General features: G+C 40.5%; 1 protein-coding gene across 4 annotated transcripts in view; it reads right to left on the minus strand.

The window, feature by feature from the left end:
* Window positions 1-7,483: 7,483 nt before the first annotated feature.
* Window positions 7,484-12,464, minus strand: part of WDR37 (WD repeat domain 37) — a 44,440-nt gene continuing 39,459 nt past the window's right edge. For all 4 annotated transcript variants that reach the window (XM_027686933.1, XM_027686932.1, XM_027686934.1 and 1 more), the window contains 2 exons: window positions 12,159-12,273; window positions 7,484-10,656 (listed from right to left, as the gene is read on the minus strand). In XM_027686933.1, the coding sequence (XP_027542734.1) occupies window positions 10,525-10,656; window positions 12,159-12,273 (247 nt within the window). In that variant the 3' untranslated portion in view covers window positions 7,484-10,524. The remainder of the gene's footprint in view (window positions 10,657-12,158; window positions 12,274-12,464) is intronic.

The raw sequence follows: 12,464 nt of genomic DNA on the forward strand, positions 1-12,464 counted from the left end.
TTAAAATAGCTCTACATCTTATCAAGTATAACACAAGGCTGTGTTGCAAGGAGGAGTGAACGTCCAGATAAATTAATCTATGTCCTTCAGTATGGGAAAACAAATATAAAGGCTATTGACAGAGCAGCTTGGTTGCGGCATCACAGAAGCTGCTTAGGAAAAAGCCTGATGGGGACTTGTTCATGTGTTTGGCTTTACCTTTCTTTGTCCCCTCAAGTCACTTTTGAGACAGTGAAAAAAAAACCCTTTTTCAGCAAGGGGGAGAAAGACAGTGGAAGGAGACACCCCAGTGGCTATGGCTTTTAGTGGGAGAGCAGAAATAAGTTATATTTCAAAGACAGTTGTAGGTGGTTCAAGGTAAAAACCCAAACAAGCAGATGAGACTCTTGCAAACATTTGATTGCTGGAGGCTTGTTGAGGCCAACAGCATGGCACAGAGGGATGGGGCTTGGAAGAAACAGAGTACGTTTGGACACCAAAGAGCCCAACAAATAGGGCACTTAGGTACTTTTAACACTAAACAGTGTTCCTGGAGCACTCGGGGCAATGTGCAGCCGTGCTGCAAACACAGTATCTTGTTGGGGGAGAGCTTATTCACAGAGAGATTACTAGAACAAATGCTCGACCTTTGGGCAAAGTCTCTTGTATTCAATAACAGAAACTGTGGCCTCTTTGGTAAGACAGAAATTATTCCAATCTTTCTCAAACTTCAGCTGTAAGACAAACCTTCTAGGAGTTCAGGGAGTCTTTTTTTAAAACTCACATGAACCTGATTTCTCAACCTGTGACAACACCAGTCAGGATCTGCGTGAACTGAGACTCGCGCCCACAGCCTCAGCTGAGTCCTCCTCAAATACATGGTGTTCCTGCTCACTGCTCTGGATCACATCAGCTCCTCCAAAAGAAAAGTAGGACAAAAACATGATGTCACCCTCCCCGTCCCACAGCCTGTTCTTCTTTTCTCTCACAGACACTGACTTAAGTCAATTTTTTCATCTTCTAACACCTCCGCTCACCTCAGTGACTAAAGCCCATCACCTTCACACCTTCTCACCCTCTCTTGTGACCTCATCCCAGAGCTGATGTGCCCTTCCTTGGGGTCCTTGTTCCAGCCCTCTGCACAACCACCAGCCTCAGCCCTGCCACTCCTGGAGAGCTCTTGAGGGATGTTGGACATGGTACTACTGCAGCACTGCAGGGCCCTGTCATCAGACTCTTTGCAAACACCAGCTGAGCTTGTAGACTGATGGCTCATAAAGCCACCTCTCTCCAGAACCTTTACTTCTACTCAAATTCTTGTCGAATTAATCTCTCCCAACTCTCAGCTGATACTGAAGTAGAGCACAACTGCTTCTCCATAAGTTTGGTATCACTCTTAGATGTTACCTTTATTTCAGAGTTTAGTTCTGGACTTCTTTATTTATGTTATTTTACATCATCAGTGAATCTATACCTTTCCCTCTTCAGCCAAACTAAAATGATGGTTCCGGTCTGTGCTGGTTTAAAAGTTAACCAGCAAGGGAAAATGAACTCAATTCAAAAGAGAGATTTATAAGTCAGAATAACAATTTATTAAAATAATGCAATAAGTACAATTATACAGACAGACAATTGGTTTTAACCCACAAAACCCAAATGTATACCCAGCACCCTGGGATATGAACAAAAGTGGTGTACCTTGGCCCACCCCCGAGTCCAAAGCAAAGGGAGAGGGGATAAACCTGCTGGTGGGAGAGCTGCTGCAGTCTGGTCAGAAGTGGTGATTGCAGTCCAGTCGAGGGTGGTGGTCTCAGTCTGGTTGAATGCGGTGGTCTGCAATCTTCCTCTGGATCCCACGAGAGGGCCGCAAGGCTCTGAAACTCCCAGTTATATACTCTCCAGTTCAGGCGGGAGTGCTCAGTCCCTCCCTCAGAGTAGGGAATTCCATAAAAGGGCAAGCGGATGCTCAGTCCCTCTTCCATATAAGGGTATCAGAGCGGGGAATTCCATATAAGGATATCAGAGCGGGGAATTCCATAAAAGGGTACAGGAACATCTTCCCACCTTGCAGGCCTCTACTGACAGCAGTTTTTGGGAAATGGCATGGAGGCTATAGAATACACAGTTTTGGGTTACACCCATCCAGGGATGAATTGGTCCCAGCAGTTCTAACCAGGACACGGTCACACCGCAACTTACTGCAAACTCCTTTCCTTTGGTTTCATATGATACAGCTCAAATTGGCATTCTCCTCTGACCATATCAAACATCTCTTTAAAAGCTCTGCAACATCATAAGTTGTTCTCTTTTATTTTTTTAAGGCTGCACAACCTCACAAGGTTCTTGTTTTCACTGCAAAGGCCCTTTGCAGCTGCTTCCTCCCACCTCTCTCAGTCTCTTGGATGCCCCCCCTAACCTGTTCCCTGGCAATTACAGACACTCAATACCTTTCCAAACAAACACTTCTAACCAGTGCCTCGTGATGCCAATACTCTTTGTAAATCCCTTGTTATTCTTCTCCACATTCTTCTGCCCCCATGGCTCCCACACAGCATGGCACAGTGCAAAAGGCTGGTGTGAAGAGGTGGAAGGAGAAAGAGGGAACTTGCAAAGTTCTGAGGAGCCTGAAAAATGTGAAGGAGAAGCATCCAATATCTGTGTGTGTCTGTGAGTATCTGTTTGCTGTCTAATGGCTTCAGCTGTGGAGCAGGAGCAATCCTTGGGATGCTGTGCTTGCAGGGTGTTTTTCTCAGTACTCCCTTGCTGGCTCTATTCTCCACAATTGGCTCTACCCGTTTGTCTCTATTTCCAGCAGAGCAAAACTTCAAGATTTTGGATGGTCTTGCCTGCTGATATTCATATTCTTCTCATGACTGCTGGCTTTATGTGGACCACAGTTCATCTCTGCAGGGATACAGCTCTAACTGGCTCTTGGTCTTAAACCTTCCTTTAATGCACTGTTTGTAGTTGATCTGTTTACAGCTGCTTCATTGCAGACCTTGCCAGTATGTTTTTCAAAAGAAGATACTAGTTTGACAAAATAAATGGAATCATTAAAAATACTACTGCAAACACAAGCCTGCATGAACATAAGGGAGATGCTGCAGTTGAGCAAGAAAAATAGAAGAAAAAATTCAGGATTTAAAGGGTCGATTTAGGAGGCCCTTCCAGCCTAATTATTCTCTAACTGCAAAATCATGCTTTGCTACAATGGCTGCCTTGAGCACCAAGAACATAACTCCAGGTTTTAATGTGGACAAATGATGTCCAAGTATTGAGAGTTGGACTCAATAATCCTTAGGGGTCCCTTCCAACTCTGTGAGTCTATGATTGAATAGGAAAGAGTCTGTGTAAATGCTTGAAGGTATTCTTAAAAATGCCTCTCTCCAAAAAACAGGTACTCCTCGTCAACAGGAGTCCTGGGGAAGAACAGTGCACCCTCAGCTCTCCACACAGCTTCTCAGGGTCCCTTCTCTTCCAGCAATCTGGTGTAAAATCAGGCTCTTTCCTCCTGATTTCTGTACACCTGCTCCTATTTGGCCTGAGCACCTGTGGAAGGCAAAGCCCTTCACTTTATTTCCATGTGGCTCCATCTATTGTTGGCACAAAAAGTTACAATCAAGTTTCATTTGATGCCATTTCAGATGCAGTAACTGACATGTGAGGTCAGGGTCCTGTGCCTGCGCCAAGGTAAATAAATGTTGTGCACTAGCTCAGTTCAAGGGAGTTGTATTTTCTGGTCAAAAACTGTTTGGACACAGATATATGTACCTCCTCTGTGACCTCCTGTTCTTACACTTGTTTTCAGACATCAAGGATGCCCCTTGGTAGCTCATCTGCAGATGGGCATCCAGTAGGTCAGCACAGGAGAGGTCTAACCAAAACATCACATTTTCACAAAAATACAGCATCAGTTTGAATGGTCAGAGCCACATACAGACATACAGTCGGGTTTGATTTCCTCAGTTTTGCTGATAAGGGCAGAAATGTGGGAGATCTTTAAATTTTTTTTAATATATATACATACATATATTTTCAGCTCATCCTTCAGTTGCCTTTGCTATGGAAAGCTCACGCTATGACATCTGCTTGGGTAAGATTTTTGCAAGATGAAAAATGAGCATCTGAAAGTGTTTATTCAGTGATCACTAAGTAGTTATATCTGGGACCGATGCAATGTAGCTCCAGTTTTCCAACAGTAAACTCCACGTAGCCTTATATAATTTGGGAGGGAAAATTATCTCTCTGGTTTTCTTATATTTCAGTAAACCATGCATCTGTGTCCAAGAACTTTTCAGCTCATTAATTCAGCCGCAATATAAAATATATACAAAATTAGGGTATCGTTTTCAAAAACAGGCACCTAAAATGAAGTTTCTAGATCCATATTTAGACCCATGAATCTGATTTTCCAAGCTACTAACCACCTGCCAGACTGCGCAGGACACTGATGAGAGCTCAGCACTTCTGAAGGTGGCTCCACTCAATGACAGCATCCAACTTTCTGACAGCCTTCTGGCAGAGACAGTTTTCACAAGCTTCATAAAACACAAAAGGCCAAAACAACATGTCCTGCAATTATCCACACTGAAAAACAATCTTAATTAATAATGATATCATCGCTACTCCCTCTACCCTTAAAGCGCCGCTGAGAAGTTTTGCCTTTCCTTCATTTCTCTCCCTTCTCTCTAATACTTAATCCTGTACTTCAAGTTTTTATCATACCATCAACTTGATTTCAGTGCTGTTTGTTGTGTGCTGTGTAAGGTTTTACTCTTTCTTATCATTGGGATTACTCACCTTCCTCTATGCTCAGTGATTACAGCCTCAGAGGACACACACTGTCCCACACAATACTCAGGTTTGGTTTTGACTCTCTACAAAGCTGATCCCAGTGACATAGCAAAGATTTAGATAAGGTTTAAAAAAACTAACAAGAAAATTGAGATCAGATTTCTGCCTTTATCCAAATAAGCACATTAAGGAAAAAATTTGAATAAAAGTATTAAATGCTAAACTCACATAAGTTTAGAACATTAATTTGATGAAGTTAGCCAGTTATTCATTCTCCTTTCCATAAAAATGCCACCTCTGTGTAAGACTGATCCTGTTTGTATTTAAGGTGTATACTTTGAACAAAAGTCATTGGGGCCAACTGGAGTCAGAAGTTTGATCACTAAAGCCAATTTTTTTTTCCCATTGGATTTGTGAAGGAGGATGTCAAATTTTGACATCTCAGCAAGGTGAAACTTTGAAGGAAAGGCCAGTTTGGCCTTTCCCAGAACTAAGACCCTACTGAAAACACAGCAGTACCTCCCTGATGTAATCTATACATTTGGATGCCCCTATTTTGGCTTAGCTAGAGAGATTCCCTAGTCAATTGAGATTGCTCAAGCTTAAAATACAGAACCTTTCTGTACTTGAAGGGGGCCTATATGAAAGATGGAGACAAAATTTTTAGCAGGGCCTGTTTTAAATAGGACAAGGGGTAATGACTTTAAATTAAAAGAGGGTCAATTTGGACTACATATAAGGAAGAAATTTTTTAAAAACTTCACTTGTGTCGATGATGAAACACTGGCACAGGTTGCCCTGAGAGGTGGTGGATGTCCTGACCCTGGAAATATTCAAGGTCAGGTTGGACGGGGCTCTGAGCAACCTGGTCTAGTTGAAGATGTCCCTGCTCGTTGCAGGGGCTTGGCCTAGATGACATTACAAGGTCCTTTCCAACCCAAACCATTCTTTGACTCTTACGAGACAAATACAAATGGGAGAGGGAAACCACACAAAATCAATGCTAAACTCAAGCAAATACCCAGTGTGTCAAGTTTTGGCAAAAGCAGGTGGAGCTGTGCATTTTCAACAGCTGGAAATGAAGCTTCAAGTAGAGTCAAGCAGCAGGATTAACACACAGTGCTGCCATTCCACTGTGCACCAGTCGCCACCCGACGGAAAACAAATTTCCATTTTCAAAACAGTTCAAGTCGGAACTTTTGTTTTTCCTACTTGTAACTCCCTTCTATTGTACACATCATCACCAACACTTTGCACCACTTCCATTTTTCAGCAGTAAATCTGAATTCTTGAATTCTAACTTTTACATGGGATGCTGAATCACCTTTCAGAAACTCCCCAAAATTGTACAAGGCATCCAAGCTGCTAATTCAGGCACTTAGGTTCAATGCTGCAAACACTCACCAGCCTCACCTCTGCACCTCTGAGAAACAGCCCCTCCTGATACTCCTCAATATTCTCACTCTGAGGACTCTGACAAGCAGCAAATCTACAGAATCCCACACTGCTCCAGTATGACACCTTTCCCAGTCACTGGCATGTTTTGACCAGGATTTACAGTCTAAATTAAACAGGATTTCCTCCGCAAGCTCCTGCAGATTACTTATGTTCTGAAAACTCTGACCTGTGGGAATTAGAAAAGGTAACATTACTTAAAAATAAAATATCACAAGGCTGAATAATTTTTCAGTGACATACTCAGGTCTCAACAGAGCATTAAATATAATTTCTAGACCGGCCTAAAGAGCAAACCATGGTGCATGACAGAGTGGTTCTCCTGCAGCTCATCTGTGAGTTTAAACACAGATGTACTGAAACAACTTAGTGCTATTTACTCACTGGTTTAAAAAAAAAAAAAAAGTTTAAGCCAGTTGACAGTAAGTCCTGTCTTGACTGGAATCCCTCAGTTAAAATCATCTAAAGCCCAGGGACTGGCATTCTATCTTAATCCAGCCCTTATGTCACCTGTGCCACCTTGTAACTCTGTTCTTTTATGTCTGCTCCACATTCCCAGCATCCCTGATTAATTCCAAATGTGGCAATGAGGGATCCTAGAGCACATCAAAGGAAAATATGGCACACCTAAAGCAACATCCTGCCCTCGGATACTGACCAGGCAGCACCGCTTCAGCTTCTGAAACCCAAGGGTTTCAGAAGCCTTCTACAACACCAAGTTTTTGGGTTTTATTTCAACACTACAAAGCTTTGTTCAGAATATGGGTGCAACCATCACTTATTTTAACCTACAGAAAAAATGATGGTGGGTTTTCTCCACCAGAGTATTTTTGCAACACTTTTGCTGTATTCTAAACATATAAAAAAAAACCATATTAAAAAACCTGGTTTAGATTTCATTTAAAAATGTCAATTTGTAGAGTGCTGTGAAAAGTCACATGGACAGTTTTGCATAACAAAATGCAATTACAATTTCTTTCCATACAGAATTGGAGAAGACAGTACAAATGCAGGCCTGAGCACCTTTTCACTCTAGATACCTTACTGGCAGCATGATCATTAGCACTACAGAACTCCTGCTGTAGTAAACAGCCTTGTCCCTCTCTTCCAGAGGAGCTGTGCTCATCAATGCCTCAGAAACAACCTTTTTGAGTGGAAAAGAGTGGAATGTGGATAGGAAGATCCTCTGACTACTAACAAAGTGAAATACTGACACCAACCTTAATGCAACACAGAAGAACAGCAACTTGCAAAAAAAAATTGTTGAATGTTTTAATGCATTTTGAATTGTAATGAAGAAAAACATTTTACATCTAAAAACAAATTAGCAGAATAATAAAAAGTGGTTCCACATAACTTATAAATTCTTTTCCCCAAAAGGTAGTTTTCACAGATTTAGGCAACAAATAAGATGTTTCATTCCAGATCTTTCTGATTGTATATTATACACAAACTTTGTGAAAACTGACGTGCGTTGCTTGAGAGAAAGACACGGAAGCTTGGTTTTGCCCAGTGATGAGTTTTCTGTGAAATTCTGCACAATACTGAAACTGTAACTGCAACTCTCCTCCATGTTATGAAATGCTGGACATTGTTCAGTGCTGAAAAACACTCTTTAGAACATTAAAAGCCATGAAACGCTTTCCACATATTAAGTCAATGTCGTATTATTCACCACTGCTCACATGTTTTGCTTCAAGGGGAATGGCAGTTCTGCTTACCCTTCAGTACAGCATATAAAATTAAGCTACGTGATAGTTAAGTGTTCAGCTGATTTAAGTATTAGCCTGCTCATAAGAACGTGGCTCTAGCACCTTGTTTGCTTGATTTTTTCAAAATGAAATAATGTAATAATCCATTCCTGGTGCCAGAGGACGGTCCCTCTGGTGATATAAAAAGTTTGCAGCAATGATGATTAAACTGCATAGAGTCCAGTGGTCCTGTATTACATATATATTAGAGAAGCTTAAACAGACACTTTAGTTTAGCAGGACCAAAACCAGTGAGCCTCTCCCCCACCTCAGGTAATAAAGCACAGCCATTGCTCAAGACACTACAAGCAGGCCATGCTAGAGAAACTGCTTTAACTGGCCAGACATTTTTCTCTCTATTTTTAAACAGCATAAACCTTTGTAAAATTCTTCCTGTCACCAACTAAAAGAAAATTAATCTTGTCTTCTTAAGGAATAAAACCTGTAACTCAACATTAAACGGTTTTACCCCAGAGTTAAAAACCCAGAAAAAAAAAGTGAAAATAAACTTTGACACCATTATTTAACTTTTATCAGCAGAAGACTTAAAACTCTGCAACTGCTTTGTGCAACCTCACTGGTTTTGGTATTTAAGATTACTTCAGCACAGCTGTGTATGTATCTTGTATCTCAAAAAAAAAAAACAACCCAAACCCCACAAAAGAAAAAAACAAGGGATCAAACTACTATGATGACCTGTACTATAAAGATACTACATATATATCCTCCATTAAATATTTTGAGCTTCCTTAATGCTACACTCCAAAACTATGTCTAGGACCCCTGTTTTTCTACAGTTCCTCACTGATGCATTCATCATCCAATCCCATTGCACTCTCATGCCATATATATGTTAGTTAACAGAACCAGCTAACACATCTGTCTTCATGTCATTATAAACAGTGCTGTAGAGGACATGAGCACAGCTGTAGTTTCACAAAATCATAATGATGAGATAAAACGTTCTTAATACTTCTGCCAACCCACCATAAACCCCATGATTCCCATTGTAAGAGTGTACCCTTGGCTTACCCTCACCCTTCATATTATACTGTGATATGTCAGACAGTTATAGGGGCAGCATCTCCCTTTAGCCAAAAAGAGGTGTCTGTCTGAAGCAGCCTTTCTGTTCTTTTGAAGACATCAGCTGCCACCTGCATTTACTTACATCAGCAGCAGCTGCAGTGTAACACCCCACTGCCAGTGCAAAAAACAGCCAAGCACAGTGAGGAGCAAAACCAGAGTAAGATCATTTGGGAGAAAGAAGGGAGACCTATGTTAATTATCCCCTTCTGGAACAGGACAGGGACTGCAGCAGCCCTTGTCATGTCTGAGAACAGAAAGGTAACAGATGATGTTTACTGACTGTATTGCTCTACTAGCTTTAAGTGTTAATTACCTTAAGGATCACATGTAGTATGATTGTCTTTCCTCTCCTGTCAGAGATAGTACTTCAGGCAGAGACCAAAAGTGCTTTTTTCTAGGCTACAGAGAGATTCGACGCATCTTGACCAACATTCATTTTTGAGGTAGTACTCATTTGCTTTGTATTGCTGGCTCAAAATAAAAATATGGGAAGTGAACACAATTAAAAATATGCTCACTGTAGGTACATAAACAAAAACACCACCCCCAAAAAAAACTATTTCCTTTCTGGGCAGATCACCAAAAGGAAGTAATCCTTCTTACAAAGGTCAGCTCACATTCACTGGTAAAGTCAAACTTTCATAAACGGTTTATAACAATAGCTATAAACTAAAGTGCTTCAGAATTTGTTTGACCAGATTTCAGTGATTAGAATTATAATATTCTGGATTTTTGCTAGTATGAAATGCAATGAGGTTTTAGAATCACTTTATATAAGAAGGGCAGAACAAATATTTTTCTTTTTTCAAAAGAAAAAGTACAAAAAGCATTACAAATAAACCTGGTAGTCTATATTCACTACAAGTTGCTTGCATTTTCCTTCTCAAATCTACTATTTCTCCAGTAACTGGAACAAAAATGGAGCTGAAGTTGCACTATAACGCAGCACTAAAAAAGTATTCCAAATCAGATGCAAACAGGAAAATGTTTACAATCATACACCTAGTGAAATTCACACTTCATTTCAAAGTTTTAGCCCTGCAGATTCTTTTTAACACAAGGCAGATATGTAGAGTCATGGAAAAACAAAACAGACTGCTATACACTCTCTACAGTAATTACATAAGTTTCACATTTATGTCACAAATGTAATGCCCTACTGTGTAACTACTGAATGCTAAATAACTTATGAACATTTATGTGCTATATGCAACAGTGAACATATTGACCAGTGGATGCCAAAATATAAAAGTTCATACACAAGACAAACTAATCTTTAAAAAAATCACATCTTCTGTACAACTCATGCAAACTGTGCACAATGTGGTAACAAGAACAACATTTGCTCAAGCTTCCCCTCATGGAAGAGCTTTTACAGCGACAGCAGACCAGTGTTCGGAGCAGTCTGCCGAAGTGTAGAAGTCCATGGCGACACAAACGCGGAAACACTTTCAGGATTTCATTTCTCCTGTAGCAAAGCAGGGATGTTGATGTTCCACCCGATAGCCTGACGATCAAACCCACACGTGAAGAGGTTACATATGGGATGGTCCTCACACCAGGCAGAGCAGCACACCATCCTCCTGTGCCCCTGCGACAGCCGGGAGACAGCAGCGTTACCGACACGGCACTTGGAAACCTCTGGGTCAGCAAGGCAAACTTGCCAATGCTCATCTTAGCTTTTACAAACAGTTATTGAGAATCCTAAAAGTCACTGTTACCTTCATCTGCAAGGTAAGTCTTTACAATGATGAGATCCAGCACTGGATCAATAAGGACAGAAGCACAGAAACAGGTGCATCTAAACTTTTGAATTTTCCAAGGTGTGTTTGCTATCTTTTATTTGCAAAAGCGAATCCAATTTTGATTTCAGAATTTTTATTTATAAAAGCAATCTTAAAATATGGAACTACTTGCTGGCAACTATGTTGTTACAAGCCTGCAAGAATAAGTGCCCATCATGTTCATAATTCAGAAGGGATAATACTACAGCAGGAGGAATATCACACTGAGAAGTTCAAGTCCAATAGTAACAAAAGTGTCCAAAATAGGATTCTGAGCAACATTTAAGTTAAAAAATTAAATAGATAGATAGATAGATAGACAGACAGATGAATGGATAAATTGGCCATGGTTTCAGTACTGTCAGTCTGAATGGAACTACTAAGGAAAAAAAAAAAAAAGACATGCACACACACCCAAAAAAACCCCTAAAGACTACAATGAACTAAAAATAAACCCTAAATTAGAAAAATCCTAAAATAGACTAAATAAGTCTTACAACTCCTTCCTAAATTCTGTCAAGAACTGCTGAATCAACCCAAAAAACATCTACTGAAGTGGCATAATCAATTAATTTCACTTAGTCTAATTTGCTCTATTAGTGATGCTTGCCATGCTAAATAGCACCACAAATGCACAAAGCCTGATGGGCACAGCAAGGCTTGTTTATTATGTGGTACTAAATATCAAGAATGTACGCGCATAAGCACGGAAGAAAAAAAAAATTAAAATTTATCACCAAATCGTAAAAGGAGAGCTCACAAAACTGACCCCCACTTTTTCCTTCTGTCTGCATCATGGAATCATAGAATGGTTTGGGCTGGAAGGGACCTTACAGATCATCTAGTTCCAACCCATCTACCATGGGCAGGGACACTTTCCACCAGACAAGCCTATTCAAAGCCTCATCCAACCTGGCATATATATCAAATTAAACTCTGTGTAATTAAAAAAACCCAAAACACAAATACAAGAAAACCACTGTTAAATCTCATAGTGAGCCACCTTCCTGACACAATTCACATCAAGGCATTAAAACACATCTTGAAAGGCTCTTACACACTTCTTCCATTTTAGTAAGGAGAAAAAATTATGAAATGCACTCGAAACATTATTTGCAATTCCAATAAAAGAGTTCAAAATGTTTCATATTTGCATGTTGGCTCTTTTCAGTAACCAACGACAGCGCATTTATTTAGACAAGTGTTGTTCATCATTTGTTCAGCTTTTAAGCTGGAGAGCCCAAATCCTGCTTTTAACCTCATGTGAAATAAGAGCAGACGTACTTGAGGGCTATAAATACCCAGTTACCTGTCTGTTACTGCGAGGGAGCCGTGCTAATCGCACTCCTGACATGTCGAACAATCTGACCTGTCGGTTGTCATGTGGAAGGGCGATGATTCTTTGGCCAACACATACGTTAATCCTGCACAGAAGAGACAAAAGTAGGTTACGAGCAAAACAACGAGCCTGGCAAATAGAACTTGACAGCACAAATTTAAGCTCACGGGAACGGACGCGGCTGAATTTTTCCTGACTAGAATTCACAAATGGAAAGAGGAAAAAGTATTGAATCATTAAAGTATTTTCTATTGTACCAGATCCTCAAACAGCCTT

The sequence above is a fragment of the Neopelma chrysocephalum genome, unplaced genomic scaffold, assembly GCF_003984885.1.
Source record: "Neopelma chrysocephalum unplaced genomic scaffold, ASM398488v2 Primary Assembly neopelma1_72, whole genome shotgun sequence".
Lineage (NCBI taxonomy): Eukaryota > Metazoa > Chordata > Aves > Passeriformes > Pipridae > Neopelma > Neopelma chrysocephalum.